General features: G+C 52.2%; 1 protein-coding gene across 3 annotated transcripts; it reads right to left on the bottom strand.

Annotated features, from left to right (window-relative positions):
- Window positions 1-954: 954 nt before the first annotated feature.
- Pip5kl1 (phosphatidylinositol-4-phosphate 5-kinase-like 1) lies at window positions 955-9,716 on the bottom strand. 3 transcript variants are annotated; one of them, XM_039106178.2, is made up of 10 exons: window positions 8,913-9,716; window positions 7,925-8,125; window positions 6,829-6,882; window positions 6,490-6,644; window positions 6,153-6,277; window positions 5,845-5,879; window positions 5,702-5,757; window positions 4,772-4,884; window positions 4,386-4,536; window positions 955-1,472 (listed from the first exon to the last, which is right to left on the bottom strand). In XM_039106178.2, exons 1-10 carry the CDS (start codon window positions 9,573-9,575, stop codon window positions 1,205-1,207), a joined length of 1,821 nt encoding a protein of 606 aa, XP_038962106.1. In that variant the 5' UTR covers window positions 9,576-9,716; the 3' UTR covers window positions 955-1,204. The 3 variants fall into 3 exon arrangements, with proteins under 3 accessions (XP_038962106.1, XP_038962107.1, XP_038962108.1); XM_039106179.2 differs by lacking the exon at window positions 6,829-6,882; XM_039106180.2 differs by lacking the exon at window positions 4,386-4,536 and having other exon boundaries at window positions 1,200-1,472; window positions 8,913-9,607.
- Window positions 9,717-9,954: the final 238 nt, after the last annotated feature.

Genomic DNA, 9,954 nt, shown 5'->3' with positions numbered 1-9,954 from the left:
GCGCTTACCTAGGAAGCGCAAGGCCCTGGGTTCGGTCCCCAGCTCCGAAAAAAAGAACCAAAAAAAAAAAAAAAAAAAAAAAAAAGAAGTAAGGCCCTTCCCTCCTGACAAGACCAGTGAGATGCTTTGGTAATGGCTCCTTTTCACCAGGACTGAGGCCCCAGGCTTCTCCCTAGAGCAGTGCCATCTCAGCTGAAAGCCCACGACAGGGCCTCTGCTTAGTCAGCGTTTCCCGTGTCCCTGAGGCCTGGGTGCCTTCTTTCCAGTTGACACATTACATCGCAGAGGGAGGGGCAGGGAGGTAGCACCATGCCCTGCAAACACAGCTAGGCCCTAGAGCACCTTGAAAGAAAAAGCCATTGAGCACAGTTAGATCAGACTGGAGTCAGAGGCCATACTGGTTTCCCAGAGGAAGGAAAAGAGATGGTCAGGGATGCTCTAGACGAGCTTGAATCCTTGGGTTGTACACTGAGGCTTCCCCCCTTTGACTGAGTGGTCACTCAAGATAAACAGTGACCTTTGAGGGGTACCCCTCTAGACCAACTCCAGGAAGCCTCTCTTTTTTTTTTTTTTTTTTTCGGAGCTGGGGACCAAACCCAGGGCCTTGTGCTTGCTAGGCAAGTGCTCTACGACTGAGCTAAATCCCCAACCCCCAGGAAGCCTCTCTTAACCCACTTGTCTCTCAGAGGGGTATGGTGAAGCTGGGAGTTGGAAGACCTTGTATCTGGGGCTGGTCTTGCTCCTAACCTGCACCTTAAAACCTCTGGGCTTGTTCCCCCCCCCCCCCCGCGCACCCCGTTGGAACAAGGGGGAGGGGCTTCCTCCCCCTCCCCCTATAGGCTAGCTATAGGAACTGGGAACCCAAAACTGTAAGTTCCCAGGCCCAAGTGTAGGCTGGTTCCAGTATTTATTGCTAAATGGCCTTGCTCATCCCCTTCAATCCGTGAACCTCCATTTCGTGGTCTGTAAAAAGAGAATATCAACATTTTTTAATAGTAAACGAGCTAAGGATAGGGGCTCGGGGGTCCTTGCTCTATGCGTGGTACAGCACCGACACCGAATGGGGCTTAGTCTTCACAGCATTAGTTATGAGGGTGCTGCCCTCTTGTGGCTGATAGATGAACCGCAGGCTAGCTCCCTGGATACAGCTGGAAAATGGTTGCGGGCGCATTGTCCGGATGGGAAGAAGGCCGATTGGTAAGAGTCACTCAGTGTGCGCCTCCGCCCACTGGCAGAGGCGACGGGCGTAGTGAGCCGGGCTGACAGTGGAGACGCTCTGGCCTGGATAGCGCACCATCTTCCACAGATGTTCCAGCCGTTTGCGAAACCCATACACGGTAGTTAGGTCCACCAAGCCCAGAAAATAGCGTTGGTCTGGTCCGTCCACGATATGGAGGGCATTGGGGAGGTTGGGCAGCATCCGTCGGTTCTGGCCGTCCTTGTTCTCCGACTTTGGTGCACCTTGTACAGACCTAGGTGTGGGAAGAGGATAAAGCTGTCGCCTCCCAGCCAGTAAGCTAGGTACAAGTGAGCTAGGTACACTAGGTGGCTGAGGAGTAAAGGAGTTGACGTCCTTGAGCTGCAGCGTCCCTTTCACAGCCACTGGCCACAAGTGGCTGCTGAGCCCTTGAAATATAGTCAGTGTTATGGGAAATAGCAGGCTCCAATATAAACTGAACTTCAAAGTCAGTACTGAGGGGCTGAAGAGATAGATGGACCCGCCATTGGCTCCCAGCAGAGAGCCCCTCAAAACTGCATGTAACTCAGCGCCATCTTTCGGTCATGAGTGCAGGCAGTGCACTCATGTGCACGCACACGTAATTTAAAAGTAAAATCCTTAAAAAGGGCGGTATTGAAGATAAAGCAAACAATCTCATCAACTTTTAGATTGATAAGAAAATAATCAAATGTATTGACTTATTAGTTTGCTTTTGCTGTTATTGTTGGGTTTTTTGTTTTGTTTTGTTTTGTTTTTTGTTCGTTTGTTTGGTTTTTTTTGGAGACAGGGTTCTTCTGTGTAACAGTCTTGGCTCTTCTGGAACTCACTTTGTAGACCACACTGGCCTCGAACTCACAGAAATCTCTGTCTGCTTCTGCCTCCCGAGTGCTGAGATTAAAGATGTGCGTCACCTTCCTGGCTTTGTTTGCTTTTGAGACAGGGTTTTAGTACAAGTAGCTCACACTGGTCTGGAACTGCGCAGCCAAAAATGACCTTGACTTCTGTAATCATCCCGCCTCACCTCACCTAAATACTGGGCTTATAGGCACGTACCATGTCACTCCGCGGGGAATGTATAATATTAGAATTAATCTTACCTGTTTCTTTTTCCCTTCCTTCCTTCCTTTTTTTTTTTTTTTTTTTCCCGGAGCTGGGGACCGAAACCAGGGCTTTGTGCTTGCTAGGCAAGCGCTCTACCGCTGAGCTAAATCCCCAACCCCCCTTCCTTTCTTTTTAAATAGTCTGAGGATTAAAGGTATAGCGTGTCCAGAGCAGTTTATGTGGTTCCACAGAACCCAGGCCGTGGTGCATGCTGGGTAAGCACTCTAACAACAGCTACAACTCCAGCCCTCTCTTTTTAAAAACCTTTGTAAATAAAGGTATGGGGGTGGGGGCGGGGAGTACTTCAAAGACAGTCACTTATGGGCAGTGCCTATGAATGGGACATAGGACTCTGGATATTCCGAATTGAATTCTATTTCTTTTGGGTAGGGCCGATCCGGAGGATTTGAGTCATGCAGAGCTGGCCTCGGCCAGGACTGTGGGATAGACTCATCCATCCTAGAAGCCTTAGGATCACAGATCTGAAGAACTGAGGACAATCCCAGTGTGTAGAGCTGTGAGCTCCCTCAAATGTATTCTTGGGGGCAGGTTACTGATCACCAAATCCCAGCAGAAGCAAGTTCCATTTCTCTACCTCGTCCCGCAGGGGGCGCTACAGTTCCTCATGTTGTAGTGACCCCCAACCATAGAATTTCTTTGCTACTTCATAACTGTAATTTTGCTTCTGTTATGAATCGTAATGTAAATATTTACATTTATATGCAACCCCTCAAAGGGATCTGGAGCCATGGGTTGAGAACCACTGCTATAGGACTTTCTTTATGCCTATGATGGGAGGGGATGGCTCTCAGAGAAAATAAACCAGCCAATGAGAGACAAGCCCCATCACAGTCTCAACTAATCAAAACAGTGGCAGACCAGCCTGGCAAGAATTAAACTGGGGCCTTAATTCTTCCAGAGGAAGTATGGGGCAGCCATGAAGAGCCTATTGGAAAATGTTTCACCATGATGACAATCCTATGCAAACTGGAACTTACTGGATCAATGACAGCAGTGGTCTGCACTGTGTCAACAGCGGGTAAGAGCTGAGCTTGAGTGACCCTGTCCAATGGCAGACACTTAACCATGGGATCCAGACATGGTTGGGCCGTGACTGTGTAGGGAGCTACTACTCTGTATCCTACTCAAGTCTCCTCCTTGCCAAGGGCCTCTTCTATAGACGGAGCAGAAATAGAATCTGTATGAGAGCCAAGGCCACCCTCATCCTTTACTTTCCCTGTCCTGCATGAGACCAATGGGCTTGAGTTGGTGTTGTTTGAACAGCATTTTACTATATGTAGCTCTGGCTGACCTTGAACTTAGAGATCTACCTGCCTCTGTCTCCTTTAATCTCTGGTGCTGAGATAAAGGTGTGCTTTAAAAGACATATCTGGCAGGCTTGAAGTATCAAATGGGCTTACTGGTCAACCTCAGGGATAAGCCGTGGAGAACTGCTATGTTTAGTCCTTGGACTTCCCTTTCCTTCGCTGAGCTTTCACTGTCAAGAATCAGTGCACGGGGGTTGGGGATTTAGCTCAGTGGTAGAGCACTTGCCTAGCAAGCTCAAGGCCCTGGGTTCAGTCCCCAGCTCCGGAAAAAAAAAAAAAAAAAAGAATCAGTGCACGGTCTCAGTGAGGGCCAGGGCCAACATAGAGGGAGTGACAGTTACTTCTACATAACAGAGAGTACACAATGGTGGTGCCACTGGTGATGACTTTACGGATCAGAGGGCACAAAACTAAATGGGTTTTGTCTCTGCTCAGAAACCTCTAGCGGCCCCATATGTCCTTCCAGAGAATAGACAAACATTCAATTCATCATTTAAAGGCCTTGTCCAGTTAGATTCCTTCGGTTCTGTCTTCTCCTGACCCATCTGGGTCTCTTCCCTCTAGCAGCCATGCTTGTATACATGTGTACACACACACACACACACACACACACACACACACACACACACACTCTCTCGCCTTTAAACCTGTGCCGTGCCACAAAAGGGAATAGCCTCACACCTCATGCCTACCTCACCCCACCCATCCTTGCCATTACATCCGGAGGCAAAGCTCACTTGATTGTCCCGATGAGGCAGTGGTAATCGACTTTTTCGTCTTTGTGGAGAAACTGGACGCCCACCAGGAGGCTATAATCCAGCACATTCAGCTCTCGCAGGAAGGCGGTGTCTAGCGCCATCTGGCGGAGGAACCAGCTCCGCTGGGTTCCTGTGGGAGCACCAGAACCCACCTGAGTCCTCCCTCACCAGGTGCCTGCGCTTGCCCCAGAAGTGTGAATGCCAGGATCACCCCCATTCTATAACCTGCCTTGCATACACACCCCAGCTGCATAAGTCTAGAGCCAGGATTTGAGTCCTGGGCTGCTAAGAATTTGGGCAAAAGGGACGGACCCTCCTTCCAAACCTCACCCTGAATGGAGGAATAGACAGTGACTGTGACTCACCCAGTTTTATGGTCTTTTCTCGAAAGTTGAGGTCCTTCAGCACCAAGAGAAGGGGGCTGCCCTCAGGGACTGGATCCACCCAGCGGCTTACTTCACAACCCTTGATGTCGTACCTGGGTTGTAGGGTAATACACAGCAGTCACTGGACACAGGGACTTTCTGGATGGGATTGCTCCTGAATGGCTAAACCACTCCAACCTCAGCACCCTTCTAGACTGTGTCCTCATGTCAGAGATGGAGAGACAGAGGCTCAAGCACTAATTTGCCTGTGTCACAGGGTGTGCAAAGAACAGAACAAAAATTCGAACTCAGGCCTTTACAAGCCCAACTGAGGGGTAAGCCGCGCTTGCCTGTGCCTCAGTATCTTTTGTCTGCCAGGAGAGGATCCCACCAGCAGCTTGGGTTTGTTCTCTGATTCTAGCTACATTTATTTATTTCTGTGTGAGAGTACCATTCCTGTAGATGACTAGAAAGAGTTGGTTCTCTTGTCTCATCCTGTGGGTCCTGGGGACTGAACTTGGGTCCTCGAGCTTGGCTGCAAGCACCTTTTCTGACTGAGCCATCCCACCTGTCCTGTTCTCGGATTTCATTAGCCTTCCTCAGTTTCTCAACTATAAAAAGAGGGTGGCTCACCCAGTGTGATGACCCGTAATTCCAGTACTGGGGAGGTAAGGCAACAAACAGGATGGAAAGTTGGAGTCTAATCTGGACTACAGAAGCTATTTCAAACTAAAGACCTGGAGGGAGATATAGCTCAGTGGTGAGCCTCATCTGTACAAAAGCACTGGGTTCTATCCCGTGTACTGGCGGGCCCCTCAAAAGATCAGTTCTTCCTGTGTCTGTTTGGCGGTCTAGTGGATAAATATCGGTGTCTCGGACTTCACCTTTCCTGTGAAATTGGAACCCTGTATCCACGCCTAACGGACTCACCTCTCAGAGATGCGGCTGGTAGGGTAGAAGATGCACTGCATGATGATGAAGTACTTCTGGGGACAGGGGTTGGGAGTGAGGGAAGCCTGGGCTCACCCTCCAGCAGCCCCCACTGCTGAGGCGAGCGCCTCCGTTACACTCACCTTTTTCCCCTGAGCCACCCGCAAACTGTATACTCCTGAAAGAGGTGAAGGAAGGCTTCAAACTCCGCAAAACCGGAACCATATGACCGGAGTTTCCCGTTCCAGGTCTTGCATCTTTCTCAAGACCCACCGCGTACCCGAGCCTGTCACTCCAGGTCCCACCCCCAGACTCCCTTTTCAATCTGTGTCTCCTGCACCTAGGTGAAGTCCCAGTCCAGCCTGAAACAGAGCCAGAGACTCTTGGGCCCCGCCCCAGGATCCGCCCTCCCCAGGCACTGTGCAGTCTAGGATCTGGCCCTCAGTCGTACCCAGCAACCGTGCCAACAGGGAGTGTGGGTACTGCTGCAGGTGCCGCACGTAGCGGGGCAGGTGGGCGAGCAGCACCTGCACTTCCTGGCGTCGTTGGGTCTTCACAAAGAAGCGCTGGTCGTGGCTGCAGGTGGGAACAGAGAGGTCACTGTCCAGGCTTGGCTGGAGTGGTTACGACCAAGTCTCTTGCTCCTGCTTTTGCACAGGATAGATGTGTCTGGCCACCCTCCCTTGCTTCATCCCACCTTCCTCTGGCCCTGGCCCTCTCGGTCCGAGGGCCATTCCGCCAGCCTGGAATGGAGCCCCAATTCCGCCCCACCCCTGCTGCAAGCTCACGACAGGAAGAAGCTGGCCTTGCTCTTGGAGGTGCTGAGGAATTGAAGGTAGGGGTCACCAGGGCCAAGAGTAGCCTGGTAGTCTTCTTCAGTCAGGCCAATGGATTGCCTCAGCCGTGCAAAAGCTGGACCAGCCAGGGTGCCCAGTTCGAAGCCCTGTAGGGGAGAAAGCAGCCCAAGCGAGTCCACCCTTGTGGGTCCAGGGTCCAGGTGTATGCAGCTGGGTCTGGTTAGGGAGTGTCAACCCAGCAAGGTCCTGGGAACTGGCCATCACTCACACTCACAGCTGAGGAGGGAGGAGCTAAAGCAAAGACTTCCCCACCCCTTATGGACTTCCTACCTCTTTGTGAACCTGGGTCATGACTTCCAGGAAATCCTTCTGGGTAGGAGGTCCCTGCAGGGGTTGGTAGAGGGTTTCAGAAGTCTGCATCTGCTATGGCCTACCTAGATTGTGAGTCCAGCACGGGGCCTTGCCCTTTCCTTTAGCAAACAGGGACCTGACAAGTCTTGTTAGCCTAAATTGGGCAGTTGAGCTTCTGGTTCACCCGGGGCTGGAGGAAGGATGGGAATGGCCTAAAACAGGGTCCCCTGAGTGTTATCCCCCACATCTGGATCTTCAGGGTCAGGTCCAAGTCCAAGCCTGGTGCATGCTCTCAAACTCATTCGGGCTGTGTACAGCCAGACCGCACCGTCTATGGGGCTATCACCCTGGAGCCAAGTGATTCCAGGAGGGGAGAGGCTGGGAGAGTCTCACTGGGGACGACTGCCTGGGGGAGGTGACCTCTGAGTAGAAATCTGAAGGGACATGGAGAAGAGAAACAGGGTATGGGGAACTGCCCTGGCGGCCAGAGGCAGGCTCCAACAGCCAGCCCTTCAGCCAGCAGTATCTTCAGGCTGTTCTCAGTCCTGGGGAACCATAGGAGGCGTCCTGTGGGTGATGAGGGTCAGGCTGTGTTCTAGAGAACCCCCTCCAGATCTTGTTTTTGAACTGTGCATATGTGTGCACACACACAAACAACATGCAGGCTCACCAGCCTATCGGGTTGCTGAGCTGGCAGCTAGGTGATGCTTTCTGCTGAGCCAGCGTGGCCTCAGTCTGACAGGCTCCAGGGAGGATGGACTGGATTGGGCTGGTGGGGGTGGGGGTCCCAGGGGCCTCAGAAACAAGGTATATTAACCCCTCCACCCATTATACAGATAGGGGTACTTGAGGCCCAGAGAGACAGAGGCCATACATCTACTACTTTAAGTAGGGTGTCCCTCATACCTCCTGGACTTTCTTTCCAGCTTCTCAACTCAGAATTTCTGCTTCCTGACACAAATCCCTGCCTCCCTCCTTTTTGGTAGGTCTCTTTGATTCCCAGTGTCAAAGTATTAGAGAGAGAGAGAGAACAACAGCTAGGTTTGAGGGTTATGAGACAGGATGGGCCATTCACCGTGGGTGGGTTGTTCATGGAGACCTGGGTGGCAGCCCACAGCCCTTCCTGCATCATCCGTGTCATTCTATGCAGTTCGTGTCCTGGACCGATCTCAAACAGGCCAACTCTAGAATGCTTGGCTCGGAGGTGCCAAAAGAGGCCACGGCGGCTCCCTGAGGAAGTGGACCTGTTTCCAACATCCAGGGAGTGGGACGGGATCTGATGGGAAGACACACAAGAAACAAAGAGCGTGTGGTGGTGGTATCTCAGAAGGGAAATGCATGGGTTCGAATCCTACTTCCACCGTTAGGATCTTCCCCTTAACTTTCTCGGCTTCCTTTTCCTTGGCCATAAAACATGGGGATAATACTATAGCCACGTTCCCAGTGATTGCAGGGCCAAAAGGCACCTAGCACATGGTATTCAAATAGAGTGGAGACAGCCTTTTGCATGCAGTCAATTCCAGGTGCCTCTGATGGCTCCCAGAGGCTGTGTAACCTTAGGTCAGTCCCAGCATTATTTTCTCCTCTGCAACATCTATGGACTGTTACATGTTAGCTGCTACTGTTGCGTCTGAACTGCCTTCACAAGAAGCCTTGCTAGCAGAGGCTAGGATGCTGAGAGATTCAGAGACTTCCCTTTTCCCGTCCTCTGTGCTGTGCTCCCCTGTGCCAGCAAGAAGGGTCAAATGGACGCTGAAGTCATACCAGCTCACCCATCCCTAGCGAAGACCGGTGCTGTGTACAAAGCTGGGAGCTTGAGGGCTTTATGGAGTTTAGCTCAGCATCCAAATTTTCCTGATGAGGAAACTGCGGAAGACCTCCGCGGGACACCCACCAGATCGCTACCCCTTTTCATACCTGCGCCCATGTGGGGCGTGTCCTGATCTTCCCAGAGCAGAGTCCCTCCCTAGCAGAGACAGGGGCGTGTTTGCGCCTCTGGCCAAGATGAAGGCCAACTTTCACTCACCCTTCCCTCTCTTGTCCCCTCTCTGGTCCGCACCTACCTCGCGGGAACCAAGGCTTAGTGCGGCCATCGCCCCCAGGTGCAGCTTCTCTTGATTTGGCTCCGAGGCCGGGTTGCAGGAGTCAGGCTCCGCCTCCGCATTGCGAACGGCCAATCGCGGCGTTCCTGTCACCTTTCTGCCCAATCTTCGAGAGGGGCGCTTGCCTTTGCCTGCGGGTCCCACCTCCAAGGATGCAGCATCCTCTGAACTCTGGTCCTGGTCCTTCAAAGCTGCCTGGCGTCGGCTGAGGTATCGGGGGAAGGGCCTTCCTGCCACCGTTGCACTCGCTGGACTCAATTCGCCAGGAGGGCGCTTGCCTTTGCCTGCGGGTCCCACCTCCGGGGATGCAGGATCCTCTGAACCCTGGTCTTGACCGGACTGAGTCTCCTGGCTGAGGTGCCGTAGAAAAGGCCTTCTTGTCACCGTTGTACGCTTTGCACTCAATCCACGAAAGCGACGCTGGCCCTTGCCCTTGGGTTCTACCCCCGAGGATGCAGCATCCTCTGAACTCTGGTTCTGGCTAGGTGGGATCGTTGGGCTTTGGTTGGGGTGCTGGAGAGATGATTCTCCTCTCAATTTCCTTTTGAACCGAGGACGTACGCCTCTAGGGTTGTCTGTGGCGGCAGGTAGCTTAAATCCCGTTTCTTGGGTCTTTTTAGCCATGAAATTCCCATTGACTGTCTCTCAGGTAGAGAAACTAAAAACAGAGAAAGAAGTGACCATCTCCAGGACGTACAGATGTCAGAGCATCCTTCCGTGTGATTGAAGCGCCCACTGGAGGCCACAGCGGGGCCAAACACCGGGATTTTGTGGTGAGCTAGCTAGAGGGACACTTTTAAAAGCATAGATGGGATGACATCACTCTTGTACTTTAAGCATCCAGTGACTTCCCTTGGCAGTGGAACAGACAGAACTCATACTCCTCACCATGGCATGGGCCATCTGCCCCACTCTAGACTTGACTCCAAACACCCTCCTTGCCTTCAACCCAAGCTGTAAGCTTCCACCACCCCCAGAGTGTCCCTGTTCCTGGGCTCCCAGG

Source organism: Rattus norvegicus, chromosome 3, assembly GCF_036323735.1.
Source record: "Rattus norvegicus strain BN/NHsdMcwi chromosome 3, GRCr8, whole genome shotgun sequence".
Lineage (NCBI taxonomy): Eukaryota > Metazoa > Chordata > Mammalia > Rodentia > Muridae > Rattus > Rattus norvegicus.
Note: the sequence above shows the minus strand (reverse complement) of the source record. Positions and strands in the feature narration are given on the sequence as shown.